General features: G+C 41.5%; 1 protein-coding gene and 1 long non-coding RNA gene across 8 annotated transcripts in view; one reads left to right on the top strand and one right to left on the bottom strand.

Moving 5' to 3' along the window:
• Positions 1-16,624, bottom strand: part of EXOC1 (exocyst complex component 1) — a 47,982-nt gene extending 31,358 nt beyond the window's left edge. For 4 of the 7 annotated variants that reach the window (XM_084758418.1, XM_084758420.1, XM_084758421.1 and 1 more), the window contains exons 1-5: positions 16,485-16,624; positions 11,517-11,650; positions 8,270-8,400; positions 4,284-4,443; positions 1,345-1,365 (exon numbers count right to left, since the gene is read on the bottom strand). In XM_084758418.1, the coding sequence (XP_084614544.1) occupies positions 1,345-1,365; positions 4,284-4,443; positions 8,270-8,400; positions 11,517-11,640 (436 nt within the window). In that variant the 5' untranslated portion in view covers positions 11,641-11,650; positions 16,485-16,624. The remainder of the gene's footprint in view (positions 1-1,344; positions 1,366-4,283; positions 4,444-8,269; positions 8,401-11,516; positions 11,651-16,484) is intronic. The other 3 variants (XM_084758419.1, XM_084758422.1, XM_084758424.1) reach the window with 1 other exon arrangement.
• Positions 15,688-20,134, top strand: part of LOC311584273 — a 41,496-nt gene continuing 37,049 nt past the window's right edge. The window contains exons 1-2 of the long non-coding RNA XR_014774814.1: positions 15,688-16,291; positions 16,465-16,873. This is a non-coding gene — a long non-coding RNA (uncharacterized lncRNA). The remainder of the gene's footprint in view (positions 16,292-16,464; positions 16,874-20,134) is intronic.

Genomic DNA, 20,134 nt, shown 5'->3' with positions numbered 1-20,134 from the left:
TTCAAAATATATGAAAAAAAAAAGGCTCAAACCTTATTTTCATACAGAATCACAATGTTACTGCAGTGAGGGCCTAAGAGCCACAGAAAGCATGCAGTCTAGTACGCTCCCTGACTCCTGGGTGTTAAAATGGGCTTTAGTCACAGTCTCTCAAGACATAATTCCACTGACCTAGAAAGCATGAGGAAGTGGACCTGATCCCTCTTTCCCCACCGGGGTGGCTGCTGCCCTAACACAACAGCACTGAACTGTGAACATGGAAAACACTCTTTCATTTCTTTCCAGGCCACATTTTCCCTTGCTGATTTTGCTACGCCTCCCGCCCCCAACACCTTTCGAATAACTTCTAATTGAGGTGAGAAGTGAGTGTATTATCCATAAGAAATTGAGAATAGTGAAAATATTAACTGCATTTTCTTTTTTTTTTTTTTGTTCTTTTAAAAATTTTCACATGTATAGATCAAACAGCTAAAGAAGTGTCCTTAGTAATTCTACTGAGAGAACAACAGTGTGGCAACCTGATGTAAAATCGGATAGTTTCCATGCTGTCTAACAAATGTAAGAGGTCAGGTCTGAGGTGCTTTCTAGGTCAACATCTCGATCCACTTTGGGGAAAGAACACACATAGAACGCGAGCATTTTATACAAAACTGAGTTTGGTAGAGGTGAGATGAAAATCACTGTTAGTTCTCATGACAGCTCTAAAAAACAATCTACTGATATTTCTAGTCTGCCAGTAACGGGAACTAAATCACAAAGTTTGGATGCTGTTATTTTACATGAAAATGAGTATTTTCGGTCAGCATGACTTGAAATATATTTGTTTCAGAACAAAAACCTGGTAATTCCAAGTGAGATGGGATTTGTTCTAATGAAGATAATAAGTTAGGCAGATTTTGTTATATCCCAGGAGGAAAAGGAGATGAAAATTTCTGGTTCAGGCAGTTCACAGACCACACTCTAGAAACGTTTCTAGAGAGGCACTGCCGAGTTCCTTGTCTTTTCAATGATGCTGGGTCATTGTGAAAATGCTAACCTAGCAGCTGTGACTCTGTATTAACCACTAGAGGGCAGGGGTGGCCTAAGTAACCCACCGTTGCCTTACAGTAAACATTTCAAATAAACAAGTGCTTTAAGTATCCATACTGTATTAGTTGTATTTTCTTTCCCTGAAACAGTACTTTGGAAGCCACTAATGAATAGTACTATTACTTTTATTACTATATGGATTTTGTAATAAATGTATCTTGCACACAACTCCATAAAATATGCAACCAACGGTATATAACAGAGGCAAGTAATACATATACATGGAATAGAAAAAGAAGAAAAGGTGTTACGCACCTTCTGTAACTTTAGGCAGTTCTGGAGTGAAAGGTATGAGAAAAGCAGAGGAAAGTAAGCACAGAATATTAGCTGGGTAGAAAAGTCACAGATGTAAAACTTTAACTACTACCCGTATCTCATCCGAACTTTATGACAGACTTGGGCTCTCAGCTGGCTCAGCGAAGCCAACCACGCAGTTGGAAGGCCCCTAAGACGCTAACTTCCATGCTTGTTGTTTGTTCATTGTCTAAAAGTGTATTTCCCTATTTTCTCTCACAGAAACAGGACCGACTAGTCCTTGAAGAAAAAAAGCTGGAATCAAAATCATTTCCTGGGGATTATTTTTAGGTCAGTTGTGACTCATGCATTTAATGTTGTTATTTTCACTCAAGGCCCAAAGCTTTGCCAGGACATTCCCTCACAAAGGATTAGTCACAAACACTGTTTCAAAGAATAAGGCTGAGGCAAGAAACAAACACAGGAGAGAGCAGTGCGAGCAGGCATTCAAGGATTCAAGTGCAAGATTGTTTAAAAATCTGGCTGCAAGTCAAAGGATAAAAAAGAAAAGAAGGGGGGAAAAAAGTTCCATTTCTAAAACTCCAACATCTCACTGTCATTTATAAAACTACAAAAACTGCTGCTGTAACAGTGTCAGCTTACTCAGGTGATTACTGAGCTCTTCAAATGAAGTAGTAATGAAGGTTTTCTGTTTGCCTGTCTTTTTTTTTGTTTTGTTTTGTTTTTCTTCCCCTAATATTATGTAAAGCCTAGAGACATTTACTTCTTTAAAAAAAAGGGGGGGGGAATTAATGGCTGTGACTTTAGGGCCCATTAAAACTAGTTTTTAGATATTTATAAAGCTTTTCCCTGAATACTAAACTAAAACAATGGTTATTGATCAACAGAAAATGCTTTCCAAAATGATACCCTGAAGGATTTTAACATCCTTAAAACTGATCTCAATTGGAGTTAATCTTTATAAACATTGAACCATCTACATTTTTGTTGTATGTCCTGAAAAAATAAGTACTTTAATAAGAATTTCAATGCTATCCTTAAAGTCAGCAACAGTCTTTGCATTCTTTTGGTACTGTGTTTTAGTGAAAGATAAAGTATGCATTTTTCAATATGGCTTGCCTAATGAAATACATTAGCTTAAAATATAGATTAGGAATACAAAACATGTGGAAACACTGAATATTGAAAACAGTACAGCAAGTTTTTCAATGAATGACTAACTAATCAGAATACTCTTGCCTCAATTGGTAAAACAACAATCCCCAAAGTCATTCAAAGTAAATGAATCTGTAGTTGAAGGCAAGAAAAATTAGTGCACATTTCTAGGAAGTCATTTCCTCAATACACCCCACATGAAGGCACTGGCTTGGTGGGTACAGGTGCTTGCCTGGTGACCCAAATTCAATCCCTGGAAGTCATATAAAGATGGAAGGAAGAACCAACTGTACAACGTTGTCTCTGACCCCCACACAGGTGCCATGGGATGCATATGTCTTCCTCCCAGGAAAAACATGAATAAAGTTTTAAGGCAGATTTGATGGCTCACTAGGAAAGTTAGGTGCAGGAGGCCTGCCATGAGTTCAAGTCAGCCTGAGGTATACAATGAGTTCCAAGCTAGCCTGGGTTTCATAGGCAGACCCTGTTTGAAAACAACAACAAAACAGTTGGTTTCTTCTTCTATGAGATAAAGAATACTAAAGCAATGGCATCCATAGGGCATTCCCAACCATTTCCATACTTCGCTTCACCGTTAGGGAAAAAACTTCCAGAGAAAGAACTCTCACTGAACATTTAATACTTCAGAGTAGAGGTTGTCTTGCCCCACAGAACAGTCCACAGTAACATTTGCAAAGGCAGACAAATCACAGATGCCCTCGACAACCTCTTGTCCAAGGGTTCTACTACCAAGAAGAGATGAGATTTGTGGAACATGTACTATAAACTTGACACCTTTTGCATCATGTTTACATACTAAGAAATGGGATATTTATAATAACCATAGGGAGATACTATCACATCTCCTATTTTGGAAATAAGGGAAACTGAGGCTGCCATTAACTATATAAAGGCAGGCAGTAGCTGGCAAAGCCAGAATTTAAATGTAGACAGTATAACATCAGAACTGTTTTAGGCATAAAAGTACGGCTCTACGATCATTTATCCCACAGCCATTTAAAATAAGAAAGAACAGAAATTTAATAAATAAATAAATAATGGTATAGCCAGATAATGGAATACTATGGTGCTAATAAAATTTTGGAGTAAGTATTTAGTAACATTAAAAAAAAAGTTTGTGTTGAATTCATTACATAAAAAAAGAATGTTAGGAAACAAAAGTGTAAGTTGCTCTATTTAAGTATTCATAGAAAAAAGGCCTTGAATATACGTCCAAATGTTAACAGTAGCTATCTACAACAGTAATAGCTCTAAGTTATTTTCATGTGTAAAAATATTTATATGTGAATATTTTTAAGTTCTGAGATTGAATCCAGTATCCCTGCACATGCTAGGCAAGTGCTCTACCAACGAGCTGTCTCTCTAGGTCATCACTGCTTATTTTTAGACAGATCTCACGAAGTTGCCCAAGCAACTTGCTCTGGAACTGAAGCAGGGCCTGGAGCTTGTGGTCCTTCTGCCTTACCCTCCCAGGGAGCTGAGGCCGCTGGCCTATGCCACTAAGCCCAGAATAATGAGCAATTTTACTTTTAAACTTAATATACCAGTATTTTACAATGTACGCATATAATGTCTTCAAGAAGAAAAATTACTTTGAAGTTTTTTATGACATATTGCAGGGTAAACTCAGTATCCTAATTACTTTAAATAATGCCAAGTTTTATATATATAATATATATAGTTTACATAATGTATTGGTTTATATCATGCCAAGTCATTTAAGGATACATGTGATCATGCATACACATTTTCTTTTCCTTTACCTTCCAAAAGCTGTGAGCTAACATTAACAAAATCGATTTTCTTGCGGAGATAACGCTGATTCAATTTCCAAATGCAGCAAATGAAAGCATTCTTTTCAGCAGTGCTGCTGGCAACCCACTTATAGATTTTCTCAAAATGTAAATCAAATTCAGGATTTTCCTAGAACAAAAAAAAAATATAGAAATAGGTTTTGATCCTATCACTTTTCATTGCCAATATAAAAATCTTCTTAAAAATTAAGAATGGAAGTTGTTCTTGAGAGGCAAAAACAAACAAACAAACAAACAAATAAAAACAAAACCATTAAAAACAGTGTAAATGGCTAGGTGTACACTTGCGCCACATGTTCAGGGGCCTGTCTTCAATTACTACACACATACACCAACCAAATGACTTGAACTGCTTAGAGAACACAGTGTATAGGAGAAACTGGGCAGGCAACAACAGCCTCTGTGCCCTGAAGCCCAGGAGTGAAAGGTCACGCTACACACCTGACGCCTTTGTGCTCAGCTTCCTTCCCTGCGGCGACATGACAAAGGCGTCTAGATTTAATGTGGCTCTCCTTTTCTCTTTTTAAGTTTCTTATGACGCTTTGGTTACGTATTTCTCTGACAAGGTGTGACTTGATACTAACACCCTACTAAGGAATATACCTAATTAAACCACCAAGGAAACATTTAATCTAAACCCTCGTATACTTTCTAAGACCAAGCAAAGTGAGAAATAAGAGCTGCACTTACTGTTCCCTGTTTTGAAAATGCAGAATTATTAGAGGCATCTCAAAAGACAAAAATGTCGGTAACCCTTCAAAGCGTTTAAGAAACTGAGGCAATCTGACCACATTGTGTCTTCTACAGGTCTCCAGGTCAGAGCTTAGTCTGCTTCTCTGTGGCTGTGATAAAACGCCGACCAAACCAACTTGGGGAAGGAAAGGGTTTATTTCATCTTATACTTCCGGGTAACTGCATTGCAGAGGGAAGTCAGGGCAGGAGCCATGAAGGAAAGCTGCTTGCTGGCCTGCTCCCATGCTCTCCTATGTTTATTATACCTCCACGGGCCTGCCCAGGGATGGCCCCGCCCACACTGGGTTGGCCCCGCCCACATCAGCCAACAACCAAAAAACGCTATAGAGATACGCCTATAGGCCAATCTGATGGCGGGAGACATTTTCTCATGGAAGTTCCTTCTTGGTGACTCTACTTTGTCTAACCAGTGCAGCCATCATAAAGCAATATTTCTTTCTTGACTATAGGACTACTTGACTCTTACGTGGAAATGAAATCATATGAATGTATACTATTGTCCACTTCCAAATAATTAAAAAATAGACTCAAATGCACCACAGCATAAGGTAGTAATGCATTCCAACATATTAATCTTCTACAGGGTATAGAGTAATTCTATTCATTAAAAAGCACTAGTTAGGGGGAACAAAATGTTAGCAGACCTTCAAGGCAAGAAAAGTTAGACGAGGTTATTTGAAGAGCAGGGTATTTTAAGGAGCAACACTTGAGTTTTTCCTTGATAGTCATAGAACAGTAGGATACAATTAGTAATTTGTTCAACTTACATCTTTTTTTTTTTTTTTTTTTTTTTTGGCTTTTCGAGACAGGGTTTCTCTGTGTAGCCTTGGCTGTACTGGGCTCACTTTGTAGATCCACCTGCCTCTGCCTCCTGAGTGCGGGGATTAAAGGCATGCGTCACCACACCTGGCTCAATTTACATCTTAAATAAACTGAGCCTAATCTTTCAAGAAACTATAAACCTGAGCTGGTGAGACGGCTCAGCACGTAAAGGCACTGCTGCCAATCTAACAAGCCGCTGCACACAGTGGGAGGAGAGAAAAGATGCACAAACTGCCCTCCAAACGCTACATGCATGCTATGTCACATGCTATGCTACATGCATGCTATGTCACATGTGCAACCCCTCACTAATGTAGTAAACTAACTGTAATTGGAAACTTGTATTTATGATTGAAAAGTAATCTCTTTCCTACTTATAACCATATCTTAGAGCACTGGCAACGCGTGCGAGCCTGATGGGAAACGGTCACTTTCTTGGGAGTCCTTCCCATTACGCCAATAATGGGCTGAGTGCTCCAGCAGCAGCAGCAATCAATGCACGGTACTAAATGAAAATCTTCCTATTTTATATCCATCTATAGTAAACACACACCAAGGTGCCTACATAAAATGAAACAACTAAAAAAAAAAAACCCAGTAAAAAAAACCCCACCCATTAAGCAAGTCGCATAGGGGAGTCTGTCTGAGAAAGCACTGGGCTGTGTGCGTGAACTTCACAAAGGCCATGCTCCTGCTCCTGTGTATTTCTGAAAAGCTGCCAACATCCTTCCTCTTAAAACTTTCCAAAAGGCTTCCTTCTCTTGCTACCTGAGTATCAGAAATTATTTAATGAAGCTAAAAAAAAAAAAAAATCCCCCACAAAACCAAAAACCTTTTACTTTTCCCAAATATTCCTCCCTCTCCCCCCACACTTGTCAAACCACTTTATACATTTTCCTAAACCCTGTGTGCTTGTTAGGAATAAAGGAAAAGTCTAGCTTACAAAAATATACTCTCTCACACACACACTCTCTCTCTGTCTCTCTCTCTGTCTCTCTCTCTCTCTCTGTCTCTCTCTCTCTGTCTGTCTGTCTCTCTCTCTCTCTCTCTCTCTCTCTCTCTCTCTCTCTCTCTCTCTCTCACACACACACACACACACACACACACACACACACACACACACACACACGGGTGGGGGGATTGATTGATTTAGGAGGAATCTGACACAGATTGGCAAGGATTTCCTAAAATTACCCTTGCTTTTATTTCTTAGTACATGCCTCAGTTGCCTTCCATTTGACTCAGCGTTGTGATGCCTAGGTTTATGCCACAGTAAGAGTGAAAGCGGAGTCAGCCAGGTGTGGTGGTGCCTGCTGAAGAGAAGCGTTTGGAGACGGAGGGTAACAAGCAGGAGTTTACAGACAGCCGCGGCTACCCCAGTAAGTTAGATGCCGACATGGGTTACAGGAAGTCCTGTCTCAAAGTAACAAACAAAACCCTGGACTTTTGTCTCACCAGATTACTTTACAAATGTCTAAGCCATTTGTTCTTCCTCATATCTTCCTGATAAACAGACACAACTGCCTGAGTTGCCGTAGGTCTGACAGTTGCGTTAGTGCACGCCTTGCTCTGAGTCCCAGCTATACAGTGGCTGTGCTCTGGAGGCATACAGAGGACAAGACAAGACATGGCAGCAGAGGGCAGAGCCAGCCGGGAGGGGAGGTGGAGGAAGTACCCATTAACTAAGGGAGGGAGCTCTGCTTGCTCTCACAGGGCACCGCTGAGAACTGGCGTGAGCTGCCAGGAATACAGGTGGTCCTTTAATGTGATTTCTTAATTATTCTATGCCAAGTTTGAGCGCACTCCTAGGTATAAAAATTTACATCCCTAAAAATGTTATTTCATCACCTCAAAGTGAGGTGTGTGACCCCTATCACTTCCTTTACTTGATCCGCAAACATCAAATGTCCAGATTGGCTGCGGTGGCTGCTGAGCCTTCGCTTCACTCAGGACGGTTACAGAAGGACCGCCCCCCTCCCTACGTATGTCACACACACCTCTGAATCAACTCTTACCACAGCAATGACTATGTTTTAGAGTTAACTCATACAACATATTAAAGTCCATACTAATTTATAGAATTTTAAACTAAGTATATTTAATTTAAATAAAGAACTACACGTATTAAGGTTAATTTGCTCTAGTTTATAGTTTGAACATAAATATAACTTGAACAAAGTAAAAAATGGAAACAAGCTTATGTATGTAGTTATTTTAGGTAGTCTAATAGTAGGGCTGAAGAAGCGGGGATTAATGTATTTTAGACTAACAGATGGCAGACTTACAGCCACAGAACAAGTTTGATTATATAACAAGAAAGACACTTCCTGAATCAGGTCAAAGGACCATGGAAAACATACTTTGATGGCATCTTTAGCATCTACCACAGCAAGGTCTCGAAGGGCCCAAGCAATCTGCCTTTTGTAGAAATCTCCCTTGTCAGACTTCTTGACTTTGACCACCTTCACCTGCACGGGGCGTTCAGTTGTCACTGTGGAACAGAACACACATGACGGTTAGCAATACCAGTCACCTGCTCATTCTTCATTCTCTCACTGTAAATGTGGCTTTTAGGTGCCTGATATGGTGACACTAAAGTAATTGCAATGTTTTGTAATATGTCACCTGAAGAGTTCATAGAATCCTAAAGGCTTGGAGGCCCTGGGAGGGAAAGCTTCAGGCCTCTTTTACACGGTGCAGGAAGAAAAATCTAGTGACTGACACATACAGGTGCGGAGAGTCCCCACAGAGCCTAATGTCTTCACACAGGGCAACAGTAAGTGATTCAACATGGAGGCACAGTGTAATCCAAGGTGGGTGGGAACGAAGCCACCACCAGGGCCGGGTGCTCAGCTCTTCAAGGCGCGCGCCGAGGCAGAAGCCTGCAACTGGACAAGTGGCATGCTCTAGTTTCAAAACACGACTCTGGCAACAGAGTGCAGTTTGGATTTGAAACGAATACTGATACATATCAAAATAAATGGCTTTCCAAACAGCAATAATGAACAAACAAAAAACAACAAACCCTTAAATACATGGTTCAGAATCTTATATACCAAGCAGAGTAGAACAGAGGTTCTCAACCTGGGAGTTGAATGGACCTTTCACCAGGGTCATCAACGACCATGAGAAAACAGAGATATTTACATTACGATCCCTAACAGTAGCAAAATTATAGTTATGAAGTAGCAACAAAGATAATTTTATGGATGGTGGTCACCACAATACGAAGAATTATTTTAAATGGTTGAAGGTGTTTTTTCATTATTATTGTTTGGAAAGGTTGAGTGTTGGGGGATTGGTCTGGTTGCTGCCCAAATGAGCAGGCTCATGTATTCCAAAATGTTTGTAACCTTGCCTAAGAACTTATTTCTGTTGGACCAATAAAAGCCAATACACCTGGGCAGGGCAAATGGGATAGGCATAGCTAAGGTTCTCAGGTTTTTGGGAGAAGACTTGAGGAGGAGGAGGAGGAGGAAGAGGAGGAAGAGGAGGAAGAGGAGGAAGAGGAGGAGGAGGAGGAAGAGGAGGAGGAGGAGGAAGAGGAGGAAGAGGAGGAAGAGGAGGAGGAGGAGGAAGAGGAAGAGGGAAAGCTGGCACTATGGGTGAGGTGCAGTAAGAAGCACATGGCAGGCGTGGATGGAGATTTGGACCAGATGACAATAATTAGCAAGTATTTAGGATTCTGGATGGGAGGTAGCTCGAGAGAAATTATTAGAAGCAGATGGCATGGGATTGGGGCACATAGAAGATATAGGAGGTAGTTTAGGTTCACCTGCTCCAGGTGAACCAAGGCTACTTTAAAATATAACAAGTGTCTGTGTTTTCATTGATTGTTAGTGGGTTAAAAAATACTGCTGTAATAATAATTATAGGGCTAATGACAAACCTTTATTAGACCCTGCAACAGTTGAAAACTGGGGGACAGAAAACACACCTACTAAACTGTGTTTGCTAAGCAAAATCTGTCATCATCTCTACTCCCCTACTAGTCCAGGAGTGTTACCTGCATCTCCTGCCAAGTGTTCTAGGAAAGAGTAGCTCCAAACACACAAGTATTCCAGTGAGAAGCAAGGGCTGGGCCTTCATTTCTTTAATAACTGGTTAACAAGCCCAAGGTAACAAGAGGAAAATTACACAGACAATAAACCAGTATACTGGCAAACAGGGTATTTACAAAAGGAAGCATTTTGTTTTGCCAAATCTTACACTATTACTGGTAACAGCACACAGATCTAAGAAAAAATAACTTGTAGCAAATATAACATGCAAAACTATTAGAGAGAACAGTGAGGCTTATAAAAACAGAACATGAGCATGGTCACGAACATAAACATACCATTAAAAATGCAAGTTCCCCACAACTTGAACAATAGCTTAAAAACAATTCCAATCAAAACTGCAACAAAATCTGGAACTTAAGACGTTGGTCCTAGAGCTGGAGAGATGGCTCAGAGGTTAGGAGCGCCATCTGCTCTTTCCAAAGTTCAATTCCCAGCAACCACATACTGCTCATAACCATCTGTAATGAGATCTGGTGCTCTCTTCTGGTGTGCAGATGTACATGCAGGCATAACACTGTATAAATAATACATAAATACATCTTAAAAAAAAAAAGAAATTGATCCTAAAATTAGGGTGAAAGAGTAAGGAACAAAATAAAACAACAATGAGATGTAAGAGAAAAATCATGAAATACACACGTGTTCGTGCACAGACACACAGACACACACAAATACACCACTCTAAGACACAGTGAATCAAAACCTTTACAAAACAATGCTGTAGAAGCCATAATGCATCAAATTATTTTTATTTAATGACAATTAAATTTCATTAAAACTAACTATAAAAAGTACAAAGATAAAGCCACAAGCCAGAAAGTATACAACTACATAAGAGAAATATCTGTGCTGCAGCTAATAGATAATATCTATCCAGATAATAATAATTAAAAAAAAAAAAAAGATAACAATCTGTGTTAAGGACAACCAACCCAATAGGAAAATGAGCAAAAATCTTAAATGATACGTTTCATAAGGAACGAAAAAGGCCAAAAACTTCATGAGCAGATGCACAACCTCAGCTTTAATTAGCAAAGTGCATTTGAAACCACAAGCTCAAAAACAAAACAATAAAAAGCACCAAAATAAAACAAAATTCTCATGAACATACTGATGAACAACGGGAGGGGGGGGTCACAAAAAATTATAAATCAGTTTATTGAAAGTTTAAAGTCAAGTAAAACTAAATAGTATAGTTTGAGTTACACATGGGGAGTGATAAGACTCAGGGTACCAGACACCTGTTACTGGCGAGCAGAAAGGAATGGGGGGAGGAAGACACTATGACATTTCAAAGATAACAGTGCTGTAATAGTAAAATGTGTGTAGAGTGTTCTCCCTGACTTGTTATCCACCTTAGACACAAGTTATAAAAATTCTCTTATACCCACTCATCAGTCAATAAAACAATTAAAATTAACTTGTCAAATTTATAACAATTAAAAATTAACTTAATAATTTTCCCAGTTACAGAAACAAAGAGAATGTGACCCTAAGGAATGGAGGAATATCAAACAAGTGTTTTTGCTTAATAAACACCTACCTGTGGCACACAGAAAACAGTTCTTTTTCTTCTTGCCTGCTTTGCAGACGTTCACGATGCTCAGCAGGCGTTCATCGTTTGGTGTGAAGATGTCCCTCTGTAACGCATGCTTGATTGCTGTCATCTTTCCTCAGCTGAAAAAAATTTGTGATAAAGGTAGTGAGCTCCTTGTCAAAATATATATTAATATATCTACATCATAAAAGCATGGGGCTTCGAGTTTGGAAATAAAATCAGAGATATCAGTGTTGCCAAAGTCAAAATTTTTCTAATTGTTCAACAACAACAACACACACACACACACACACACACACACACACACGCCCATACAGACATGTACAAATTGCCAATAAATATACAAAAAAGAAAGTTCGTTCGTTCAGTCAGTGCTGGGCTGGGGCGATCACTGGCTGTAGTAAGGCAGGAGGACACAAGTCCAGTCTTGTTTAAGCTCGAGAGCTCACACAACAGGCAGCGCATGGCGGGGCCTGCTTTCACCCTAGTGCTGGGGTGGCAGAGACTCCCTGAGCAGATAGCCTCCCTCACCTATTTGTGGAGTGCTGGTCTGGGGAGAGACTGTGTCTAAGGAAAAGGGGAGGAGTGTGAATGGTGCCTTAAGCAAAACACATGTGCAGCTGCCTTTTGGCTTTTGCAAAGATTTATATCAAACCCAAAAGCTTTCTGTATTATTAACTACTTGGGAAGTACAAATGAAATCCACAGTGAGAGAGCTACTACTTTCACCTGCTAGGAAGGCTACACATCCAAAGGACACACAGCCTCAAGTACCAATGGAGAAGACGCTCCCACATGGCTGGTGGAATTACAACTGGTAGTTGCTTTAGGAAACAGTTCCACAGTTTCTTCAAAAAGTCAACTACCATTATGATCCAGCATATTACTCCCAAAAGAAACAAAAAAATCGCCACAAAAAAACTTGCATGTAGCCAGGCGCAGTGGTGCACTCCTGTAATCCCATAATTAGGGAAGCAGAGGCAGGAAGATCTCTGAGTTCAAGGCCAACCTGGTCTACGAAGCGAATCCAAGACACCCACGGCTAAACCTGTCTCAAAACAAAACAAATAAATAAATAACTCCCATGAGAGTGTTCACAGAAACATAACAAACACTTCAGTTTATGTGGCAAGGCACCAGCTCCAGGCTTCCTAGATACCAAAACCTACAGTGTCCAAGTCCCCTACACAGGATGCTATAGTATTGTTAATAGAATATGATACACAGACTTGTATAATCTCTAGATTACTTTTGATTCCAAGTGCAATGCAGATGCTATATAGTTATTCTGTATTGTTAGAGAATATTTAAGAAAAAACCCTCTGTACATGCTCAGTACAAAAACCATTTTTCTTCAGTTGGAGGCTGGTTGGAAGCACCTAGAACCAGCAGACACAGAAGGCGAACTACATTTGTTCAGGAACAACCCAAACACTCATCAATGGAGAGATAAGGTAGATGTGACACAGTTAGGCTGAGAAAAATAACAGGGATGGAGAACGGATACAGGCGCAATGTGGACAAACTGTGAAACACTGTGCTAAGCAAAAGCAATCAGGTACAAGAGACCACATATGATAAGATTGCATTGATAACAATGCCCAGAAAGGGAAAATTTCATGAGGACAGATGAGAAGTTGTTAGGAATGGAGATAAAGAATATAAACAGCTGCTAAAGGGGCGAGAACAACGTTCTTCAGCCACTGGGATGGTGTACACACTTGTGTGTACACTAATTGATGAAGAGATGCTTGAGATGGGGATGCTATAAGTGAATTACACAGCAAACCATTATAAAAGGAGCTTCCCTTCTCCTTTCTTCTCATCTAATTCAGTCTTTCTTCAAACATTAATTTGTGAAAATCTTCGATTTTTAATGAAAATAATTTAAATAGTTTCCTGTATTTATCAATTACTGTTTTCCAAGGAAAATATGCCTATGGCATTAATTTCTTCTAGTACCACTTATTTTAATGGGAAAGGAAGAAAACAAACTTTAATTAAGTATATTTTGATAGAACAATGACTTCTTTATAGAACTTAACAAACTGTGTCTCTGCAACATTTTACTCGCTCTCGAAGCTTCTGTCTGTACTCTGACACCTTCCATCTCCACCCTCGTTCCCCTCAGCTTGAGTCTTAGTCGTAACTTCTTCTGCAGCCTAGCCGGAGGCAGTGCTCACTTCCCCACACCCACAGAACCCACCCCCCTTGATTACTTCACCATACACGCAGACCAGTCTAACCTCACGTGTTTATCAATCTCATAAACTGGGTTTCTACTTCTCCACGGCCACTAGGCAGTTAAAAGAGCCACATCAATCACAATCCCTGCAAACACCTAAGCCCAGTCTGAACTGGGGTTCTGAGCTGCCCAGCAGTTCTTTACCTCCACCCTGACGGCCCTTCCCGGTCCCATCACTCCTGTGGCCCTTCTTCCTGCTCTCCTATTCTCAACTCTAGAACCAGTCTCCTCCCTCCCCTGTCCCACAGAGAGGAAACAGGAAGTTCACTCTCTCCCTGGTGCTCTCTTCTCCATCTCTGCACACTCGCCTGTCCTACCCTCCGCTCTAGCACAGAGTGTCTATGCTCCTAACTCCTTGCCCACGTTAGGGCTATTCCTGTGATGAAACACAAAAGCAACACGAAGAGGCAAGAGCTTATTTGGCTCATGCTTCTACATCATAGTTCGTCAGAGGAAGTCAAGACAGAAACTCAAACAAGGCAGGAAGCTGGAGGCAGGAGCTGATGCAGAGGCCATGGAGGAAGGAGTGCTGCTTCCTGACTTGCTCAGCCTGCTTATAGAACTTATGACCACCAGCCTAGGGTTGACACCACCCACAATGTGCTGGCCCCTCCCCCACCAAACACTAATTAAGAAAATGCCCAACCTTCCGGAAGCATTTTCTCAACTGAGGTCCCCTCCTTTCAGACTATTCTAGCCTGTGTCACATTGACATGAAACCAGCCAGCACGCCCCTTAATGTGTCCTAGGGCCTGGATGTGACATTAAAGCTCTATTCCATCTTATCCTCAAGCCAAACTGGACACGGTCCAGTTTACTGTTCTGTCTCTGGGCTTTTGTTCACTTTTTTTCCTTTTTCTGAAATTCTTGTCACTGCATCAAATTCCAACTCGCCCCCAAAGATACTGATAAAACACACTGCCTCTTTTTGAAGCCTTGTCTCCTAGAAAAACTCCTTTACTGTTTACTCACCTCTACTTTGATAGTAGCCCTTCCACATTGTGTTTTTTAGCTAGTGCACCCTAGCCCTTATTAAAGTAGTTCTCTGTTGGCAAGGACCGTATCCTAGCCATGTTCCTAGCATTGGCAAGAGGCACGCAATAGGTGCTTAGTGAACATTTAAGGGAACAATGTAGCACCCAATAACAGACCATGGATAGTTCCCTCAAAGTTGCCTCTTTCCAACTTTCACATCTGTAAGCAAATACTCAGGTTCAAAATCTGTCATAATTAGTCACTTCCTCCACGTCAGTGTGAAATCTGTTAACATAGTCTTCGACTTCTCCATCGACAATTGACTTTTCCTCTGCTTTGCTGCCAACACATCAGCCAAGACCTATTACCTTTAAGTAACAGCATCTGTTATCTCTTTTTAGGCTTCCACAACCTTGTAAAACTAGCAAATAACTTTAGAACAGTTCTCATTACACCGCACACCTGTTCAACAGTAAGCCAATGTTCTCAAGGCAAGCCTTTCATTCAAAGCACCTGTCCATTTCTGGCTTGCTCCCTTCACTCAAGCACTTTCCCATGCAAGACATATGAAGCTGATCCAATAAAGATCACAATCCACATTGATCTTTCATCTCAATTTCTAGAGCACTTACATTTACTACACAAGGGCTTGCTATCTAATTGGGAGGTGTGTGTCATCACCTGGGTCTCCATTGCCATCTCTGAGGGCAAGGAGGAGGAGCAGGAGGAGAGGGGTGCTCTATCATAGGTTTGTGGGTTAGTACTTACCAACAACCTCTTCAAGTAACCTGTTTTACTGCAACAATTAACAGCTGGCCAAAAAAACAATTAACAATGGCCAATGTTCAGCACACTGGAGACTCAGTGCATGGTAAAACTGGAGATGGTTGTTCATTAAGTCCTAAAGGAATTAGATATAATTCAACAAATATTGCTATGTGCTAAGTGTCCAGCAACACTCTAGGGTATAGAAGAGAATCTGACAGACATGAATGGGATGACGTAGCTACGTGACAGCCAGTCATCTCTGGGGCTAGTAATGGGCGCTCCAGTGTTCATACAGAACTTTTCATTATGCCAACAACTAAATCAATAGACGCCTTCTCAGCGATTCCCTAAGTCTAAAATCCATGCCCACACTTTGGGTTCTCTTTGGATCTTCACCTTCTAAAACCGCAAGCCTGTCTGTTACAGAGGCAGCTAACCAGCGTTCACAGTGGGTCTCGTTTCCTTCAGCCCAGCAGGGCTATCATTAAACTGTCAATGCAAGTGCGTTAGTGGGTTGGGCCCATCTGCTGCAGAGATCTCAGCGCGGAGGGAGAGATGTCATTCAGAGGAGAAAACTGCTCAGAGGCTGCGCAGGGCACTTATGAGATTTATAAGGACATGTTATGTTGCTTTGAACCAGGGGAAGCCATGTCACGCCCTCCTTTCCCAGGCCACGCTAATTTGGCAAAATGAAATCTGTCCAGGATGGATGGAACCGTGGGGAGAGAGTCTCCCGGCTCCGCCTTCTCCCAGCACCGGGGACAGCCGAGGGGTAAGGACCGGATCCACAGGCCCGACGTGTGCGTGTGTGTGTGTGTTTGGGTGTGTATGTCGCGGGGAGGGGGTAACAGGGAGCCGGGTGGGTGGGTTGGGTCACCTGGGAGTGGCCGACCCGGGGAGGACAGAACATAGCCTCCACTTAGGCCACCACCTCCATTACCGCAGGCCCCGGGTCAGATGCTTACCGCGAGGCCGGGCCAGGCCGAGGAGGGTGCGCCGAAACCGACAATGGAAGGGAACCGGCAGCGAAAGACGCTAAGAAGCGCTTCTCATTGAGCAAGAAAAAGCAGCAGCCAGAACCCGCCACTTCCCGTATCCAGTCACATGAACGCTCTGCGCCGGAAGTTGACCCTGTGGGGAAGGAAATGGAGGCGGTGTAGGAAAAGGGACTGGCCAATGGATGTGGAGGAGGCGGGACATCGCCCTTGAAGGGTGGGGCGTGGCCACATTGTGGGCGTGGAAAGGTCAGGGACGGGGCCCATATGCTTATGGGCTGGTGGTTCGCAACCTGTGGGTCTTTGGGTTCAAACGACCCTTCTGTTGCCGGTAACGTATCAGATATGCTGCATATCAGGTATTTTACACTACGATTCATAACAGTAGTGAAATTACAATTGGGAAGTAGCATCAAAAATAATTTTATGCTTGGGCTCACTGCAACCTGAGGAAGGCATTAAAGGGTCACAGCATTAGGAAAGTTGAGAACCACTGACATAGGCTTGATTGGAGGAGCTGATATGGTGTTATCTCCTTTTTCTAGAAATACCCATTCTGGTCTTTACAGCAATTCATTTGAGAGCTCATTAAATGTTTTCTCCTTTACATACGCAAAATCCTGTAAACTCGAGATCCGTGGGAGCACTTCAGTGAATTAAGTCAGGATCTCTGGAAGAGGAACCTAAACATCGTTAGTTTTCTTAATTTCTTCCCACGTAATTCCCACAAACACTTATGAACGTCACACTCTTCCCGGACTGCGCAGGCCTTCTTCTTGGGCGTCTTATTAGAAAGTACACCCTCACCGGCTCACATCAATTCTGAATCAGAATCATCGTTTTAAGATGATGCTTGTCTCAGCGTGAGAGGCATGAATGATGCCAAGATTTGGCCACATCTCTTGACAGGATTTGAGTGCTGGGAACTTAAAGCCTGTTCTGAAGAAGTTCACGGCGAAGTTGAACTAGACAGGGTGATTGTGACAGGAAAGCATATACTGCCAGGATGGATTTGTTAAGAAAATGACAGATACCTGTGCAAAGCATATTGCACCATTTATCTGAAGACAGAACGTTGTAAAGATTAGGAGAAATAATAAATAGGGACCTGTTTGCTGCTGAGATTATTGTCACACTACTTGGGATGAATTTCACGGAATCTACTCCTATATTTGGGAGTGTTGTGGGGTCCACTTCAATCTAACATAACTCAAACACCAGGTCAATGCAGGTGACAAAAGTTTATTGTCATCAAGCCACTACTGATCGATCAGGGCTGCAGAACAGACTCCCCGGAGCTAAGCTACAACCCTGAAGGGACGTTGTACAGCATGTTTAAAGGATGAAACCGTAAAGCAAGGAGGGCAAGGTGGGCTGTAGCACTGTCGGATCACATTTTGACCTAAGGGGTTGAGCAAGGGAGTTTCCATCACTCAGGATAGGAGTAGCTTCCTGGGCCTGGGAACATGAACTTAGTTGACCCTGCCAGAAAGATGGAGAACTGTCTCTGAGATGGCTGCAATCAGACAAATGTTTTCTTACAACAGGTGCCGTTCAGCTATTGGGAAGTCCCCAGCTCCCCTAGGCCTGGGAACTTGAATTTAGTTTCTCCCTATGATTAAATGGGAGTCTGAAAACAAAATGGGATTTAGAATTTAGTTTTTTAGTATTTAGTATTTAGAATAAGTTTCTTTTGCTTGTTCCCAACATGAAAGACTTCTTGGGTCCCTCCTTCTGAGTTCCAAAATGTTTGCCTTGGACACCTTACCTGGCAATTGCATGTGGGTGTATTTTGTTGTCCTTTTGTGTGCATGTGTGTGCGTGTGCATGTGTGTGCGTGCGCGTGTGTGTGCGTGTGTGTGTGTGTGTGTGCGCGCACGCATGTGTGTGCATGCGCATATGTATGTATATATTATATATACATGTATATACATATTATTATAGTTCTCCTCAGGGTCCTCTTCTGAACACCAGATTTGTGTATTCACTTCTCCACCTCTGATATTTCTGTTTGGATAACTGAAAGGCAATAATAATAATGATAATAACATATATGTTCACAATTAATTCGATAACATATTTGTATAAATTATAAATATTTTATATAAAATATATTTATGTAAAATAAAATTTATGTCTGTTAATCATATTTAATCGTTGTTATTATACTGATTCTCCTCCCTCTCCTCTGGATTTTTTTCATGTGCTATAGTCTGTTTGAGGGTTTGACCCCAGGGGGCAGAAAGGATTGGAGTGAGGGTAGAAATGAAACATTGCAAAAAGGTGCAGTCAGAGGAGGCATCGTGGTTGATCATCAACGCACTTGAATATTTTCTGACTCTCTTAGGACTTTTCAAAAACTTATAGTTACAGACATAGGGAGTAGGGGGGAAGTGGGAGGGAGGAAGGAATGGGAGGATACAACGGACGGGCTAACATTTGAGATGTAATATGAATAAATTAATAAAAAACGTATCAATCTCTGGACTGTCTACTTCGGGCAAGAATGAAGGAGTCACTCATATGTCCGCCCCTTCCTTTGATCAAAAGCTAATAATACTCCTGTGCATTAACTACTCTGCACTTTGAAATTGCCCAGTTGGGAAGCTCAGCTCTCATCAAAGATGTACTGCCGCGGGAGCAAGGGAAGAGGTGCTGCTGTGGTGCCCTGCAGAGCTCATCAACCCGGCTCAGAACAGGTTGTTGGAAACAGCAGTTAAAATTATGAAGGAATTTGAAGTGGTAACAGAAACTGTGCAGAAATGCATTCATCCTGAGGGTGCTGTTAAAAAAACAAACAAACAAACAAACAAAAGGATTTGTCGGTTGAAGTAGTGATGATCAGTTCTGCTGTAGCTTTAGTGACTGTGGACATTGGCATAACTAAGGAGAGAAAGAAAAGTCTTACTTCAGGTCACCTCTTTCCCCTATTCATAAAAATAAACAGTAAAGTGTGTTTCTACAAGCTCTGCTGACAGCACAGATTCCCGGGGGGGACTTAATGTTCCTAAGAGCTATCCCCGAGTGGGAATGACATGCAGCAACAATTCCATGTCACCAACCAGTTAGTGTGATCCAGAATCCAGTCCCCTGTTCTGTATTTGGTAGTCACAAAGAACTCCTACGTGGCCATGGAAGTGAGTTGCAGAAGAGATGTCAGCGTTGGGTAAATAAATGATGAGGGAGTTGGACCCACCCATTCTTGAAATGGCTTGTGTTTTCTAGTCCCACTCAACTTGATCCTGTGCCATGTTCATTCTTCAACAGGTTCCTCTGAACTAGTAATTTACCCATCTCATGGTAGATGACCCTCATGTTCCCAGGAGAGAATTATTCTCTGCTTCAGAAAGCATGTCTTGCAGAACAGTAGGGACCAGTGTAGCAACCCTTAACTGTAGTTTTCTGGGGATGCCACACAGTGCTTTTCTCCATCACAGATTCCAAGCCTTCTGTTTGGATAACTGAAAGGCAATAATAATAATAATGATAGTAAAATATTATATTTATAATTAATTTGATAACATATTTGGGGCAAACAGTCTGGTAGTAGGGCAACTTGACATCCCTTCTGGGCAATATAGGGAAGAGGTGATTACCATATTTTTGCGTTGAGTTCATTC

This window comes from Acomys minous (genome assembly GCF_964271855.1).
Source record: "Acomys minous genome assembly, chromosome: 15".
NCBI classification, from domain to species: domain Eukaryota; kingdom Metazoa; phylum Chordata; class Mammalia; order Rodentia; family Muridae; genus Acomys; species Acomys minous.
The sequence above is the reverse complement of the archived record's forward strand: the minus strand, read 5'-3'. Positions and strand labels throughout refer to the sequence as shown.